This window comes from Hemicordylus capensis, chromosome 3 (genome assembly GCF_027244095.1).
Source record: "Hemicordylus capensis ecotype Gifberg chromosome 3, rHemCap1.1.pri, whole genome shotgun sequence".
In the NCBI taxonomy this organism is placed as follows: Eukaryota; Metazoa; Chordata; class Lepidosauria; order Squamata; family Cordylidae; genus Hemicordylus; species Hemicordylus capensis.
The window spans coordinates 142,726,626-142,744,800 of NC_069659.1; the positions used below are offsets into that span (position 1 = coordinate 142,726,626).

Below are 18,175 nucleotides of genomic sequence, written 5' to 3' on the forward strand. Positions count from 1 at the left end.
TTTTAAAATGTGTGTGTGGGTATTTGAAATTCATACTAAAATTTAGATGAAGGCTGTTTCTATTCCCCCTTATATGCAGCAGGATACTTATGCACTTCTGTGCAGTAATTAATGAAGCTTCATGGTTTTGTCTTGGATCCTTTATCTCCCTCTCAGTAATTAGATGCTGGAATTAACTAATATTGTCGTATTTTAAACAATTATATTTCATGTGTTATTTACTTGTGTAACCCTGCCTTACAGATGGATATATCACCAAAGACTCTTGCTCGCCTTTATGAGGAAGACTTTAAGCAAGACATGACTGCATTAGAGGTACTAATCTTTCACCTGACATGCTTTAGTTTTGGATTCAAATCATTCTTCATTTTAAAAAGAAGAAACAAGAAAAGTTACAATAGTTGTGGGCCTATTCTTTAACTCACTGTAGTGATGGGAAGGATTTGAGGGTGGACTAGGCCTCACTAGGCTTCAGAGCAACTGCTAGGAGGGTGAGCCTTTCCTAATAAGGGAAACATCCCAGGAAATTTCAAAACAGAAGGATCAATCTAGAGGATTGGGCATGAACTACACAGCCACCTACTGAAGAAGAGAAAGCTTTATTCTGTTAGTTCTGCCCCAGGAGTGCTCTGAGGAAGCAGCTGGCTGATAGCTGCTCGGGAAATGGGAAGGCTGCAGCCTGTGATTAAGTTAGGGACCAGTTCAGTTAGATGTGTAAGGGAAATTATTTTCTTTTACTGTAATGCTTGAAATTTGAATTGGCTGGTTAATGAAAACTCTCTCTCTTACAAATTGCTTTATGAAGTAACAATTGGGTGGGTTTTTTTTTGCATGCTCTTGTTCTTCTTTGAATCTAATCATAAACCTTTGTTGGTGAAGTGTGCTACTCTTCATTTTGGGTCTGCCGTCGCACATCTTTGGAGGCCTAGGACTGGTCAGCCCTTCTAGGGAGGGTTTTGCCACTTTAACCTCTCCCAGGAATCTTATGTGGAAGAGTGGTTTGTCCTGTATTAAAATAAAGTGGATGGTGAGCCTACTGTGAATCTCTTGCAGTCAAGGCATCCCACTGATCTCCTCCCTCTTCCTCTGGCATGCACGGAGGCCATGTGTGTGCTGGCATCACTTGGGGCAGTTGGGGAGAGTGCTGCTGACATGCAATGATAGGTGGTGGGGGGGGGAGGCACCGCTGCGAATAAGGAAGTGGTGGTGAGCAGCGGAGCAACAGGTATTGACCTCCTCTCTTCTGTGTTAAAGGGGATGTGTAATCCCTCTGTGTTAAGGGGATATGCTGCGATTCGGTATCTGAATTGCGTTTCATGCACATCGCTGTCTGGTAAGAGTCATGACACTTGCTCATCTACTTCTCTGGAACTTTCTATGGCAATTTATCCATGGTGACTTGCTGTGCTTTGAATAGTGTTTGGTATTGTTGGACAATGCAACTATGTTGCTTCAGTTGAAATAAGTGGAGACTGGAGAGCTTATTGCCAGCAACAATATAGGCCAAGAAAGAGAGCACAAGCCACCCTTAAAACAAATGGAAGACTTTGATTCAGAATCAGAATCAAGCTTTATTACGGTCAGAGACCAGCATAAAATTACACATTAAATGAAGGTAATACTGGAGAAAAGTTACATGTTGATAGAGGTGATTGCAAATATGATGATAGCTATTGGGAAAAGGCTAACATTTAAAATAATTACATTTAAAAAGCGACAAGCTACTAAAAAGAAACAAGCTACTAAGAAACTAAAACTGCTAAACATGCTGTTCCATAATAAAATGCACAGAAAAGATAGAAGGGGGATTTAAATATTAGTAGTAACATAGCTGAAAATGATTTTATATGTGGTAAAAAGCTAGAATTAAAATTAAGAATGGTTAAAACTATAATGGTTGCTATAAGTTGGACTATTACAAAAAATGGTAAAGTTACCTGGAATTACACTGAATGGTAAAATACACTAAATTACGCTAAATGGTGAAGTTACACTGCATTAATCTAATAAAATATTATGCATTGCCATGGCGCAATTAATATGATACGAAGAATATGGAGGCGAGGGTTATCAGGACTCAAATTGGGGGAGCCCATCAGCTATCATCTTTCGCCAGATGCCAATTGCAGTCGCACAGAACTTGGCAACAATCTTTGTGGTGGTGGGGTTAGAGTCAGATAGCAGCAATTGAGTATAGAAGTGATTCGTATGTCCCGGAAGCTTGTTCAACAGTGGAGAAATAAGGGCGGCACGAATGTCTCTGTAGAATGGGCAGTATAAAAGGACATGCTCAGTGGTTTCAATTTGCTCTGAGCCTCAGGGGCATAATCGCTCTGCGTACAGGATATTTCTGTATTGACCCTCTATTACTGCTGAGGGGACACCATGGCAGTGGGCTAGAGTGAACGCCCTTCTGTGGTTTGGGGCTTCCAGTTGAGAAAGGTATGCTGCCGGAGAGGCCATATATCTGAGCTCCTCACTTATACAAAACTTTGGGACACTGCTGAGATCCCCTTGGCGCTCAGTGTCTGTGATGTGCTGTTTGATGATAGCTTTTGCCTGATCGTATCCCTTGTTGTTCGGGGACAGAGGGGCGAGGCCCAGGGTAGCTAATTTTATCTCAATTGCCTGAGCCCATATAGAATGGTAATCATCATGAAGGGTTAGAGGGGCAAGACCAACTGGATTGAGGGATAGTTTAAGCCAATGGGAGAGAGTGGCCACCCATACCCTAGCCTCAGTCTTGATCAGGCCTGTCTCCAGGCGTAATGTAGCATCGGAAACACATCTTGGTACACGCAGCGCTGCCCTGAGGAGCTTGGATTGTACCCGTTCCAAAGTCACAATATTGGGAAAAGGACCCAATTGCGTGCCATAGAGTAGTTGGGCTAATGACTTGGCTTGGAACAGTTCAAGAGCTGTGTATAGTAGGGTGGCTAAGTGTCTCCCAGCGAGCTTAGGAGGATTGAAGTCAACGTTGCTGAGCTGGTCCACCACTGAGTTGATGTAAAAATTAAATAGGAGTGGGGCCAGAATGCAACCTTGCTTGACGCCCTTTTGCGTTAGGACGGCACTCGTAAAATGACCTTGTGGACTACACCTCACTTTGAGTGAGGTGTTAAGATGCAGGGTTCTAATGAGATGCAGCAGGCGCTGATCAATAGGACTAGGACCGGGGAGACCCGAGTTCAAATCCCCATTCAGCCATGAAACTAGCTGGGTGACTCTGGGCCAGTCACTTCTCTCTCAGCCTAACCTACTTCACAGGGTTGTTGTGAAAGAGAAACTCAAGTATGTAGTACACCGCTCTGGGCTCCTTGGAAGAAGAGCAGGATATAAATGTAATAATAATAATAGTGGAGGCCTCCAGCTTCTTGCATAGTTTTACATGTGAGATGGAGTCAATAAAGGGAGGTCGTCCTACAGTAGGGGTGTGCACGGATTGGTTCGGAGGCCATTCTACTGGCCTCCGAACCGGTCTGGAGAAGGGGTGGTTTTGGTTTGGGAGGGTTAGGGTGGGGGGTTCCATTAAGGGCGGGGGGGGGCTTTACTTACCCCTCCCGCCCTTTCCTGCGTTGGCGCTGTAAATATTGTAAGAAATCAGGGCGGCAGGATCCCTCGCCGCCCGCTTCTATTACCGATTATGGCTCTGCTCCTCTGAATTTTAAACATCGGGGGGCGGCAGGGTGCTTCCCTGCCGCCCCCTCGAAGCCCCCTGCTGCCGCTGAAGCCCCTTTAAATCTCGCCCGGACCGGAGATTCCGGCGGAGAAACGGCGCTCGGGCGGGCGGCAGCGAGATGTCCGTCCGCCCGCCCGCTCCCTGCCTTGCCGAGTGCAAAGTGCAGGTTGATGAAGGCAGCATAAAGGGAGGTCGTCCTACAGGAGGAATAGTTTCCGCTGAGGTGCTGTAGGACTATACATTGATCAGTAGTGGAGTACCCCTCTCTGAATCCTTCTTGTTCCTCAGCAAGAAGCTTTTCCTGCTGAAGACTTTGATTAAAGACACAAATATGGCTTGCAAGGCTGCATATGTTTCATCTCATGACCTAAAATTATTTAACTGTTGCATGGCTTCCAGTCTATAGTCATTCTGGATGAGAGTTGTCTTATCAGTCTCTTGTACCAAAAGAGTTTCATTGGTACTGTATCTTGTAATAAAACAAAATCTTTGAGGCATTGTGAAATATGAAAACTTTGCTTTTGGCTTTTTAAATACTTTAAAATTGATAAATGTGGTAGAATTTTAGCATTCTTCAGCTACAACATGACTTGTGAAGACCGGACACCTAGGACCCAAATCTAAGCACATTTACCTAGAGCAAAGTTCCACTGGTTTCAGTTGGATTTACTTCCAAATAAGCCATGCATCTCAGGCCTCTGCATGTTTGCATGCTGCATTGTGTTTAATGGGGCTTATTGCCCAGTAAGTGTGCTTAGGATCACAGCCTTAGACAATCAACAATAGTTTTCAGGTTGATTGATAGTTCTTTTTGACAGATTTTATTTTGTTGCAATGGTATCATTTAAATATGCTGCTCATAGTCCTGTTTCCTATGTTGGTTAATTTAAAGTTATGACTTTCCTCCCTTAAGGTACTTCCTCCTACAGTATATATGAGAGTGACTGAAAATATTCCCCAGATCATTTCTTTTATACAGCAGATCATTACTAATGGACATGGCTATGCAACATCAAAAGGTAAATCTTCAGAATTTTACAATTGATTGTTTATGTATGCAAAATGTTAGTGTCATTTTGACACTAATCATTTTGCCTTGGGATCAGTTTGAATATCTTGAATATTGGATCAGCTAGTTCTCCTGTTTAACTTTGCATTTGCTGTTGATGTAACTGCATTTGTTCAGTTCTACTTCTTATTATAGATGCGTATTTTGTTGACAGCCCCTATCAAAGGAGGTGATGAGTACGATACAATATGACGAATATTTATATACTGCTTTTCAACAAAAAAATCCCAAAGTGGCTCACTTCAAAGATGCACTTACAGTTTTTTTATATACCGCTCTATAGCCAGAGCTCTCTAAGCGGTTTACAATGATTTAGCATATTGCCCCCAACATTCTGGGTACTCATTTTATCTCTGGGCTCATTGGAGGAAGAGCGGGATATAAATGTAATAATAATAATAGTGGAGGCCTCCAGCTTCTCGCATAGTTTTACACGTGAGATGGAGTCAAAAGCTGCCTTAAGGTTGATGAAGGCAGCATAAAGGGAGGTCGAAGGATGGAAGGCTGAGTCAACCTTGAGCCCCTGGTCAGGATCGAACTTGTAACCTTCTGGTTGGATGCTGTGCTGGGGATAGATAGGGCCAGTTGATCTCCCCCTGCTAAATAAAGAGAATCACCACTTTTTAAAAGGTGCCTCTTTGCTTAGTTAGCAGGGGAATAGAATCCTGGCAGGAACTTGGGCCATATCCCTAGGAAGTGGCCCACATACAATAGCTGCTGCTGCATTCTTCTTCCTTTTCACTATGCTAACCTCTCTTTCTGCCTCTGTACCCACATGTGGTTTTTCTCTTCCTTCTCTGCTTGCTAAAGTTCTGGTCTGAAACCTGGCCAGGGTCAACCAGAAGGTGGTCTCTATCTCCATCACCTTTCTCCAGAAAGAGAAATTACAGGCATATTTTAAAGCAACAACTTCACATATCTACAGATTTCCCTTATTCCAGACCAGAGCTGTACTTCAAAAAAATAGCATCTGAGGAGTGTCCGGAGTGCAAGCTCACACTTACTATGAGTGTGACTGGCAACTTTGATATGTCCCATCCCCTGTATAATTTTATTTATTTATTGCATTTTTATACCTCCTAGTATAGAAATCTCTAGGTGGTGTACAGATCAAAACATAATATAAAATAAAACATGTTTTAAAATTCATAAAAACAGATAAAAATCACAATAGATAAAAACACATTAAAATTTAAAATTTAAATTTCAGTTAAAAGCTTGGGAAAACAGGTACGTCTACAAGGTCCTCCTAAAAGCAAACAGAGAAGGAGATGCTCTTATTTCAGTAGGGAGCGTGTTCCAAAGCCCTGGAGCAGCCACAGAGGAGGCCCGGTCCTGAGTTGCCACCAAACAAGTTGGCGGCAACCATAACTGGACCTCTCTAGATGATCTTAATAGGCGGCAGGGTTCATGACGGAGAAGGTGCTTTCTTAAGTACCCTGGACATAAGCTGTTAAGGGCCTTATAGGTAATAACTAGCATTTTGTATTTCATTTGGAAACATCGTTAGCCAGTGCAGTACTTTTAGAATCGTGTTATATGGTCCCTTCAGGTAAACCCAGAGACTAATCTGACTGCCACATTCTGTACCAACTGTAGTTTTTGAACTATGTACAAAGGCAGCCCCACATAGTGTGCATTACGGTAGTCAAGCCTAGAGGTTACCAGCATACGTACCACTGTTTTGAGGTCATTTGTCTCCAGAAATGGATGTATCTGGTATGTCATCCGAAGCTGATAAATAACACTCCTGGCCACAGTCTCAACCTGAGAAACCAGGGAGAGTTTGGAATCCAGGAGCACTCACAGACTACAAACCTGATCTTTTAGGGAGAGTGTAACCCCATCCAAAACTGGAAGATCTAAACCATCTCTCGGATCCCGGCCCCCTACAGGCAGTACCTCCGTCTAGTTAGGATTCAACTTCAGCTTATCTCTCATCCAGCCCAATATCGCCTCTAGGCAAGCACTTACGGGGGTCATGCCATTTCCTGATGAAGTTGGTATGGAGAAATAGATCTGTGTGTTGTCAGCATATTGATAGCATCCCAGACTCAAATTCCTGACGACCTCTCTCAGCAGTTTTGTAGTGGTTAGAGTTCTGGACTAGGACTGGGGAGACCTGAGTTCAAATCCCCATTCAGCCATGATACTAGTTGGGTGACTCTGGGCCAGTCACTTTTCTCTCAGCCTAACCTACTTCACAGGGTTGTTGTGAGGAGAAACTCAAGTATGTAGTACACCGCTCTGGGCTCCTTGGAAGGAACAGGCGGGATATAGATGTAAAAATAAATAAAAATAAATAAAAATTAAAAAGCATTGGAGACAGTATGGAGCCCTGTGGAACACCACACTTCAGCTCTTGTATTTGGAACAACAGTCTTGAAGTGACACCATCTGGAATCTGCCATGCCCATGGATATGTATCTAGATCCTGAGACCCTACAATGAATCCCCTTTGCAGTGGTTTCTATTGATGGAGAATTGAGATGCCATGGAATTGCATCTCTGGACATGAGTTTTGCCAGTGGCTCTGACCAGACTCACCAAAAGTTGCAGTGTGTATCCTGCTTATTGTATGATCAGCACAGATTTGGCACAGTCTCCATGATTACTGGCACTAGATGCAATGTGGTTGCTGGCTCGAGCAGGTGCCTAGGCATAGAGGAATGTGTGGTTCGTGCCCTTAATTAGTAAATCAAATATCTTCTATCTTTTTAATTAGTCAAACTGTTTATTTCCAACAGGTAATGTTTATTTTGATGTCCGTTCTAGGGGAGAAAGATATGGAAAACTAGTAAATATTTATTTAGATGTCCAAGAGGAATTAGGTAAGTTAATGCAAGGTATTTAGCTCTGTACCCATTTCAGTGATGTTAATACCCTAGCTGTTAAGATATGGAATTTACTAGATAAGTTTGGCGTACAGTGTTTTCTCATTTAGCCACTGTTGTTTCAAAGCTGTTGCTCTATAACACTCTACAGTGTATAATGTTAATGTAACCCACAATCCTCCGCACTGAAGAACTCATAGGCCCACATCCTGACTAATGTTGCGCTAATGCAAGGCCTGACTAATGTTGCGCTAAGTCTGGAGCTTGCGTTCTTGCATGGCAGGGTGTGCAGGCTCTGGTATGCCTCATATGTTTTGCAGAGAACACAATTCCTTGTGATTTTGCACAACGATACGATCTTCTTGCACTAGTGGAACTTTGTTAGTGCAATGTTATAATGTTGGCTACAGTTGCCAGCCTAATAGTTTAAATGGGAAAGTAAAATAGATCTTTCCATAATGAACTTCAGGAAAAATATGATAGAATGGATCAGTTCTTTAGATCTTGTAATTTCCGAGTAATGGTCTGTTTATTGCACATATAATAAACTTGATTTGACTTGACTTGATAGTATGAGGGGAGGAGAATATGGCAACAAAATGAGAGTTTTGCAATGCCTTCTAGATGACTGGCTAAACGTTTTACCGTTCATAAGGCAGACGATAGGTATGTGCACGGAACTGGTTCAAAAGGTGCGCGCAGGCACGTCGGATACTTCTGGTTGTATCTGGCAGGGAGGTATGCTGCCGCCCTGATGAACTTTGGAAAAAAGGAGTGCCGGTGGGGGAAGAGCGGAGGGAGGGGTAAATGCAACCTCCCCCTCTCTTAAAGCAGCACCCCCAGCTCCACCATTGAACCTCTCCCGCCTGGTTCCGTGCACATCCCTAGCAGACAAAGCTATGAAGGATATGATAGAAGCATGGGAAATCCGTAAATGCCTGTCAATTTTATTTTTAACTAGTTTTTTTTAGGCCCGTTAAATTAACGGGTGCTAGGAGAGTTGTGCGCCGCTATTCCCCCTCCCGCCGCCTCCATACTGCGGCCGGTCTCCCCGGCCAGGCAAGGGCCCCCTGCCACCACCGGCCTTGCCTTTCCGGGCCGGCTGGCCTCCGCGGCCGGACCGGGCCCGCCACTGCCTCCTCCCCCCCCCGCGACCCAGTCTCTCTCTGGGCGGGCCATCTTCCCCGTCCCTCGTTTTGTTTTTTGGCCGCCGCCATTGCCCCTGGCTTATTCGGGGTGGCCGTCTCATCCTGCCGCATCCTGCCTCGGCCAGTTTCCCCCTCCCCCGCATACCCGGCTTCTTCGGGGCGGCCGCTTCTGGCCGCCCAAGATGGCTGCCGGGTCCCGGCGGTCGTTTGTCCCTTGCTCTGTTCTGGGCATGCGCTCCGAGCATGCCCAGAACAGGCCAGGGAGGCACGAACGCACGCGTTGGTGTCCGTCCACGGACGGACACCAAGGCTTTTATTAGAGAGGATAAACATGTAGTGAGTGGAAGCATTCTTCACGCAGCATACTACTGGAACTGGGTTCCACTGGGAATGGCAAAGACTAGCAGTATAACTACATTTTTAAAAAATCATGCACATTAAATAAAAATTGCAATATCAGTATTTATTAATTGAGATCATTACTATTACTACTATTTATATACTGCTTTTCAACAAAAATTTTCAACGTGGCTTACATGGAAAGATAGATAAATAATAAAAAGATGGTTCTTTGTCCCCGAAGGGCTCACAATCTAAAAAGAAACATAAGGTAGACAACAACCACCACAACTGGAGGGGTGCTGTGCTGGGGTTGGATAGGGCCAGTTGCTTTCCCCTTTCTAAATATAAGAGAATCACCACTTTAAAAGGTGCATTTTTGCTCAGTTAGCAGGGATTATAGTGTGTGTGTGTGTGTGTGTGTGTAGTGTATAGTGTATATAGTTGTATGGTATATAACAACAAATATTTATATACCGCTTTTCAACAAACATTTCCAAAGTGTTTGAAATAACATAGAGAAATAACAAATAAGATAGATCCCTGTCCCCAAAGGGCTCATAATCATAATATAGTATGTATCCCTTCATAAAGTTTGTCTACTTTTAAACTCCCAAAAGACTGTAGGTGGTAGCGGGGCAGAATTCTCAGCTGATGTCCTTTGTAATTATACAGTTCCTCAATAGCAGCCAGTGCTTCCCACTATCAGTGACATGACTGAGCTACATGGGCCATTGATTTATCCAGTACAATGACTCTGATCTCTCTTCTTGTTGAAAGTGTTTCATTTTTGTCCTGTGCTTTCAGACATACATGTCAGAAGGAGAACATAAAATATATGCCTTTATTTATGCTAGATGGTTGAATGTCAGCCGCATGACTGTATTAGAATTAGATTAGGCAGTTCTTTCTCATACATAAAAGACTTAGGAATCAATAGGATTTCTCATACATAAATCTAGAAATCTGTACAGCTGTGATGTTGCCACAGAACTGAGTGGCCCTGAGAATCTCTGCTTTTGTTCTTAAGCTTCCAGGCCTCAGGGTAATAGAAGAGTAGGGGAGAGAACTTTAAAATCTGTGATTAAATTCTTCTTGAGGGGTTTGGGGTTTTTTGTGTTGGTTTGTTTTTTGCTCTGAGTACTTTGTATTAGTGGAAATATATCCTTAATTACATTTTATCTTTGCTACAAGCCTGTAATGTAACTAAGGTTGAGAAGCAGTGTCTTATCCAAGAACATATCAGGATGTGTAGGACCACTTCAGACAATCCAACAGACCAATGTTTATTTGGTCATGAATGTGATCTGAAGCATGCTGAACCTCCCCCTTTTTTTTAAATCTCAATTGAATATCCAGTTTAGATGAAATCTCAGTTTCATATCTTAGTTTCAAAACCATAGTTGAACCACAGCTACCAGGTTCAGACAATACACCAGAGTTGGGGTGGGCAGAAGGGAGGAGAGAGTGTGTGGGCATAGAAGGCTTCAGTTCATGTTTATGATTCAACAAGCCATGGTTTGCTGCGTTGTCTAAACGGGCCCATGGTCTTGCATATACAGGTGGTCCTTGTTATTGCAAGGGTTCTGTTCTGGCCTACAACTGTGGATAATGAAACCTTAAGTCAATGGGAATGGTGGGGATTAGGTTCTGGAGCCCAGGAAAATGACCAAATAATCACTGAAAAGGCAGGGTAAAAGCAGAAATAAGGATGGAGCACAGCACTGTATCTTGGCCACCTAGCTCTCCTGCTCCTCCAGCAATGCGCCCCCCCCCCCCTCGCCAGCTTCTCCAGTAATGTCTAATCATGACATTTCCTCACTCTTCTGTTGAAGTCCAGCACTTAGCAGTACAAGCCCCTTGGACTGATTGGTTGGTAGGTTAGCCAAATAGGCAGCAAGAAATTAAATCCAATTCAAGTAAACGCACACCGAGGAGTGTGTGAGAATCAAGGAGTGAGAGGAGAATCAATTTTCAATGGATAATCAAAATCAATTTTTAAGTTTTAATTTAAATTGAATTTTTGATTGTAATTTAAATTAAATAATTCAGTGCAGTAATTATCAAAACTAAAAAAAAGTTAATTTTAAATTTCCCCCCATTAAAATTAAATTTATAAAAGTGATAATTAGCATCTTATGAGAGCAGCACAATCCTGCAAGAGGTTCCAAAAAAATGACTCCAGAGGAATGTCTCTAAAAAGCCTCCAAAAGCTCCAGAGCAATGGCTCCTGAAGGCTCCCAGTGGCTCCCTAAGGATGCAAGATGCTACTCAAAATGGCTTTTAGAAGCACAAACGACTCAGAACATGCAGACCAAAGCACTTCACTGCCCTCCTCCAAACTCCTCTTACAATCCATGAGCACATGCAGAAAGAGCACAAGCATGTAAGGGCAGAACTGCACTGACGAAAACTCTGGATATGCAAAGCTGCGTACGGTGGATAACGAAGTCCAGTATATATTGCATAGATATATATCCAGGATATATTTCGCGTAGATATGTGAAACCATGAATGCTGAAACCGTGGATAACGAGGGCCACCTGGATAAGCCAATGAGCTAAAGCTCATTGGCAAGATTTCAAAATGGGTCTGCTGGCATTATGCTGGTGCTCTCAGATTGATTTAGAGATGCCAGAGTAGGTCTGATGAGGGCACCTTCACCAAAATAGACTTTTCTCCATGACTTCTGTGTTTCTGTTATCTCTCAAAGCTCCTGCATCAGTTTTTATTTTTTTATTTAACATATTTATATACTGCCAAAAGCCTGTGTCTCAGAGCAGTATACAACAAAAGTTTTTCTTCTCCTTCGTTAGCAACCCTTTCCTCTCCAACATCCAGGTGAACTGGATGGCTTGTTATAAGATGGATGTTATATTTTTTTACATAAATCTGTGCCATCAAACTAAAATTATGCACATTCAGTAAATGTACTGCATTTAAATAATGTGTTCCATTGCAGAATTTGTGATGTTTTGTTACTACATTTTAATACTCGGGTATATATTTGCATGTTTTCCTAGTGACATAAAGTTGTGCCCTTGAGTCAGTGTTGACTCTTGGCGACCACAGAGCCATGTGGCATACATGTTTATAAATATGAGGCAAGCACTGAATTCTGGAGACTTTCTTCTTTATATTGGATACAAAAGAGGCTTAAGAAAGGAGACCAGCCCTGTTTGAGTATGACTGTGTAAGCCCTCGTCAGTTGGCACAGTGCATGTCTTCTGTAGCCAACACATGCAGTCTTTTGCAGAAAGAACTTTTCTTGCCAGTAATCCAGAAAATACTTGTCCTTAATTCATTCCCAGATGTCAGCAGTTAGATCTGTGTTATGCATTCAGGGCTCTTCTGGAGTAAAGAATGCCTCGTATATCCAATACAGAATGCAACAGTACAGCATGTGGTACTTGTGTAGATTGCCATGATTATCCTATATGAATTATCATCACCAGATAATAAATATATCTTTTCAGCTGCCAAAGACTGAACCTTCATGAAGCAGAATACAATGTCACAATGCAGATTTCACAGGAACTACTCTAGAGTTTTAACGGAACTTAAATATTGCCGTGCCCTAAATTCCTCATGTAGCTACCAACCTACCTACCTGCATGTGTGCAACAAAATACACACACACACGATCATTATGTTTGACACTTTGCATGCAAACTATGTATTGTTTCCTACACCAACATGTTTTCTGTGAAGAAAAACCTAATGTGTGAGGTAGACTTGAATCACTTGTAGATTACCGTAGTGATGCCTTGGATTTAATAACTTGGTTCTGAACCACTTTATTAAAACACCATCCCTTATTATTGGCAGGTGATAATGATAAGCATCACATGGAGGATTTTGCTCTTTGGAAGGCAGCCAAGCCGCGAGAAATGTGCTGGGATTCTCCCTGGGGGAAAGGAAGACCAGGCTGGCACATTGAGTGTTCTACAATATCAAGGTCAGCCTCTGTGGAGTTGCTCCCCTTTTCTTTTTTCCAAGCATGCATTAACAAGGGGTAAAGCGTCGCTCACATGATCAGTAGCTGAACCTGTTTATGTTAGTTACCAAAAATGAATGGCCATAGCCGTCTGGGAAATTGAGCCTGAAAGGTTTTTGAACAAAGTGAATAGGTTTGCTGCAGTAAGAACATAAGAACGAACAGCTCTGCTGGACCAGGTCCAAGGCCTATCTAGTGCAGCATTCTGTTTCACCATATGCCTCCGGGAAGTCCACAGGAAAGAGCTAAGGGCATGCCCTCTCTCCTAGTGTTGCTCCTCTGCAACTGGTATTGAGAGGCATCTTGCTTCTGAGGCTGGAGGTGGCCTATAGCTCTCAGACTAGTAGCCTTTGATAGACTTTTCCTCCATGAATTTATCTGAGCGCTCCAGGCTGGTATCCATAGCCCTGTCAAACACTACAAAAGTCAAGAAGGCACATTGATTGTGAGATGCCCCTCACACACTAGCCCTGTTCAGTCACTCAGAAGCTGGGTACATTGCACCTAGAGATGGGGCAAATAGGGTGGGTGGATGCATCGTCTTGCAACTCCCCCAAGCTGATGTGCTTCTCTAGCGCCCCCCCCCCCCGGGGGGGGGGTCAGTGGTTGTGCAGAGGCAAGCACTGCACCTGGCAAGTGTTTCTTCTTAAGATCTTAAATACTAGTTGATGTGCTCCCCTCACCCCAGTTTCAGGCTGACAGCTTGGATAGGGCTACTGTTGGAGCCAAATCATGATTTTTAAACTGTGGCTTGTAATTTGGGTTAAAGTGGCCTAAAAGACCACAGTGCAACAGGAAGGGAAATGCTGAAAGGCTGGTTTGGAGCATATGGGGATGGGTACTGAATAATAATTTTAAAAGTCAGCGCCTTCTGCACACCAAGCACCTGTACTTAAACATACAGGGTGACGGTAAAAGGGAGGCATTGTTGTGAGGCCTTCATGCACAAACCCAACACTGCCTTTTATCCTTTTACCATGTGTGTGTCCAGTTTTCCTGCAACTGAGTGCACAAAGAGTTTTCATCAAGAAGCCTTTCCAGTAGCCTGAAATGTATGTATGTATGTTTTTTCAATGTAGTGGTTCAAAAAGAGCAACCACACTGGAATAATAGTAAACTATGCATACAGTTTTAAAGGTTGCTGGACTAACTGAATGTGGAATAAGGAAGTGGGAGAGGAAGGAAATAGGTTGTAGGAATCTGCATGAAACATTTTGTTGCCTCTATTTTGAGGTGCTGAAATGCTTCAGGTTTCCCCCACTGAATCATTTTGGTGGGGGCGAGAGAGCACTTTGAAAGGAGGAAAGCAGGTCTTACTTGCTCCTCCATGGCCCCTCCACCATCCCAGCACAGTGCTGTAGGGATTAAATGCCCTGCTGCAAGGCTGCTGCTAGCAGTGCGTGGGGCATTGTCATGGAAATGGTGTCTGAGTATGCGGGGACACCATCTTGAGTGGCCAGCATGGTGTTGCTGACCACTCAAGTTGGCGCCCGCGCATGCTCAGACACCATCTCCGTTAATATGACGACCCACATATTGCTGGGAGCAGCCCTGCACTGGGGCGTTTAATCCCTACAGCACTGTGCTGAGGTGGTGGAGGGGACATGGAGGATCAGGTAAGACCTGCTTTCCTCCACTTAAAGTGCTTGCTCTCCCCCCCTCCCCCGCGCCGCCACCCCTGGATGTGCATGGGTCCAATTGCAATTTATACACCTACTTGGGGAGGGGTGTGTGTGATTATTGATGTCAAAGAAATTTCGCTCTTTGTAGATAAGCCTGCTTTACCCTTTGACCGTTTGGAAGTTAGAATCAGGCCGCAATTAACTGCTATTACAATGAAATTCCTTGGGCAAAGATTATACTAATCCTAGTGAGGGCCACAACTGCCTGGAACAGTGGTTCTCAGACTTGGTTCTCCAGATATTCTTGGACTACAACTCCCATCATCTCCAGCCATTGTGACTAGGAGTGATAGGAGTTATAGTCCAACAACATCTGGGGACCCGAGTTTGAGAACCCCTGGCCTAGAGTTAAATAGAAATAAAATAATGGCACATCCAACTGGTAAACCATAATGGCTGTCCCTTCAGAGGTGTGCAACACACAGTTGGTTTTTGCCCAACAGCAGCTACCCTCACACTCTTTTTTTAGATGCCAGGCTGTTTGAAATGCCATGTTATGGAGCCTAGGTTGCTGCTGTTCAACAAGAAGCAGCAAAACAGAGTCGTGGCCTTGGTTGCATCTTGTGCCTTCTTGAAGTAGCACCAGTGTGTGTGCAATCTCTAGGGTGGGAAAATGAATTGGAAATTCTGAACCTATAGGGAATGAGAGGTAGGTGTTTCCTCTAAACAAGATGGACATTGGTGGGGAATGGAAATGCATTGTCTCTTTCGGTGCCATCCTTGGCTGAAGATTTTAGTTAATTAGTTAAACTACCCATATGTTGTCATACAGGTCTGCATGAAGCTTATATTTGTAGAAATGCAGTATTACAATCTTCACTGTGAAAGCAAAACATTACAATAAGTATATTTTTACATTTTTCCGAGAATTCCAATTGTGTGCTGCCAGATTGGGAGAATGTAAGGGGAGTGGGGAGCAGATTCCTCCCCCCGAAAGCCCCCTTCCAATCCCACCCCCACCAGCTTTTCCCCTGGTGCCTAGAAAATACTCAGTATCGGACTATATGCACTTGTATGGGGAAAAAGAAACGTGCTAAGTATTGTGGTTATGTTAAGGCAGCTTCATGCATTGTACTTCTAATTTTGTACGAGCAAAACATTTCATGAGTACTTGTAACAATTAATGTACATGCAATAAATTGATATTTGCCACCACAGGTATCCTATAGGCTCATGTGCATGGAGCTGGGATTAGCTACAGCTCCTGCAGCATGTTCGCACAGTGATGTGTGAAGCCATTCTCATTTACATATGTGTCTCACAAAGTAGTACAGTAATAATAAATAATAAAGCCATCTTGGGAAATGCTACCAGCCAGTAACTGTGATTGTTCACTTTATTTAAGATGGCCAAATGTGAAGTGTGAACTGGAAAATTGAATAAGATGCCAACAGCAATTTTTGCAGCTCTTACAGTTCGCAGAACTGCTCCTGGTCTTATATGTGATTGCTGAGTTCACACGCTACATGCATACTCTGAATGCTTAGACTATTCTTATGGGGGCAGGTGGCTATATTGTGTGAACTGACAATCCATTGCTGTAGTTGTGGGGTAAATGTGTGCTAAATTGCACTTCAAATCTTGATTCCTAATGTACTGTAATCTGGAAACATCTCTTACTACTATTATTTAGATACTGCTTTTCAACAACAACAAAAGTTATCAAAGTGGTCTATGTAGAAAAATAAATTAAATAATAATAATAATAAGGTTCCCTGTTCTCCAAAGGCTCACGGTCTAAAAAGAAACACAAGAGAGACACCAGTAAGAGCTGGTAAAGGAATGCTGTGCTGAGGTTAAATAGGGCCAGCTTGCCTATAGCCAAAGGGATAGCCACTCAAAGATCTGTGCTCCATTAATTTGTCCACGCCCCACTTAAAGTCATCCAAGCTGGTGGCCATCACCACATCTCATTCTAGATAATTCCATAGATTAATTATGTGCTGTGTGAAAAGGTGCTTCCTTTGGTTGCTCCTAAATTTTTCTGACAAGTTTAATAGAATGAACCCTGGTTCTAGTATTGTGAGAGAGGAAGAATTTCTCCATATCCACGTTCTCCAAACCATGCATCATTTTATAAATCTGTATCATGTCTCCCCTTAGCTGTCTACTTATTTTATTTTAAATTGGTTGCTCCTTATGCTTAACTGCTGTGAGATGAGAACTGTGCCTCCATCAATTTGTTTAGGTGTACAAATACATGAGAACAGAACAACCCAAAACATCAGGAAAAAAGATTAATATAATACCAGGCTGAAATATCTCTCTCTAAAAACTATGAATATGGATAGGAATGGGTATTTTAATACTAAGAATTAAAAGTTCTACATAGGACAGCTTAAAACACAATTAAGTTTTTTTTTTTTAAAGTATTAAACATCCCAATACATATACCAATAAAATACTATAAAAGTGTCCCAAAGTATATGTAGTAAAATAGTGCTCACAAATGAGCGAAAATCTTCTTGAAAACTTTTCAGTTCAGTGCTATGTTGCCAAATAGTATGAAGTCTTCTTAAAGTCTTGTCCAGTAAGTCAAACTTTAGACTTTAATGTCTTCCTCAGTGATTTTATCATGCTAATACATGAGTGCAGGCATTTGACAAATGCTATGCATCAATTAAAAAAAAGGTTTGAAGTAAACAAAAATACAATTCCTTTCTCTCAAGTAGAACAAAAGAAAGGAATTGCATCCAGTGCTGTTATCAGTACTATTTTCCGTAGTAACTTCCACAGATACATTTGTATTTCTCAAATCAAAAGGCCTCCTTTGAGGAGGTAGTGGCCAATTTCCAGACTAATGAAGTGTGCATGCAGTGTGTTGTGATCCACACTAAATTGTTGCAGTTACTCGTGCTCTGTACCACCTGAAAACAGCCCCCTGAGGGATATGTGAACCTTAGGGACATATTTTTGAATAACTCGGAGTGCTTCAAAGGGAAGGGGAGTTTGACAGAAATTGCCGCCCGCCCCCCTTTGCATGAGTCTGGCGTGCAGTACACTGCATATGCTACCTGTTCTACATGTGCCCTTTATTAGCCTGGATATCAGCCTGTGTTCTTAAAATTTGGCAGATAAGCTTGGGCAAGTGTTGTAGTGGATTGAATGGATTCCAGAGTTGACCCCTGATTCTTTTCTTTACTGACCTGGCGCAGGAGCTTGGATCATGAATCCCGCCTTTCAGTTGCTAATCTTTCTATTATGGTGGCAAGTCTCTTTATTTGTTTTAAATCACTGGATATTACTGTTACAGTCTAGTGTTTGGAGGACACTTGGATATCCATACGGGTGGAATAGATCTTGCATTTCCCCATCATGAAAATGAAATTGCTCAGTGTGAGGCATATCATCAGTGTGAGCAATGGGGAAATTATTTTCTACATTCTGGTAAGTTCTAGCTTAAGTAAATCCATTTACATGTTGCTGT

The 18,175-nt window shown here is 42.7% G+C and overlaps 1 protein-coding gene across 5 annotated transcripts in view; it reads left to right on the forward strand.

The window, feature by feature from the left end:
* Positions 1 to 18,175, forward strand: part of CARS2 (cysteinyl-tRNA synthetase 2, mitochondrial) — a 64,707-nt gene that overhangs the window by 4,597 nt on the left and 41,935 nt on the right. For 4 of the 5 annotated variants that reach the window (XR_008320269.1, XM_053312615.1, XM_053312617.1 and 1 more), the window contains exons 4-8: positions 244 to 315; positions 4,593 to 4,698; positions 7,496 to 7,579; positions 12,898 to 13,027; positions 18,002 to 18,135. Coding sequence is in view for 4 of the 5 variants with exons in the window: in XM_053312615.1 (XP_053168590.1) it covers positions 244 to 315; positions 4,593 to 4,698; positions 7,496 to 7,579; positions 12,898 to 13,027; positions 18,002 to 18,135 (526 nt within the window). In the remaining variant the exon portion in view is untranslated. The remainder of the gene's footprint in view (positions 1 to 243; positions 316 to 4,592; positions 4,699 to 7,495; positions 7,580 to 12,897; positions 13,028 to 18,001; positions 18,136 to 18,175) is intronic. The other variant, XM_053312616.1, reaches the window with a different exon arrangement.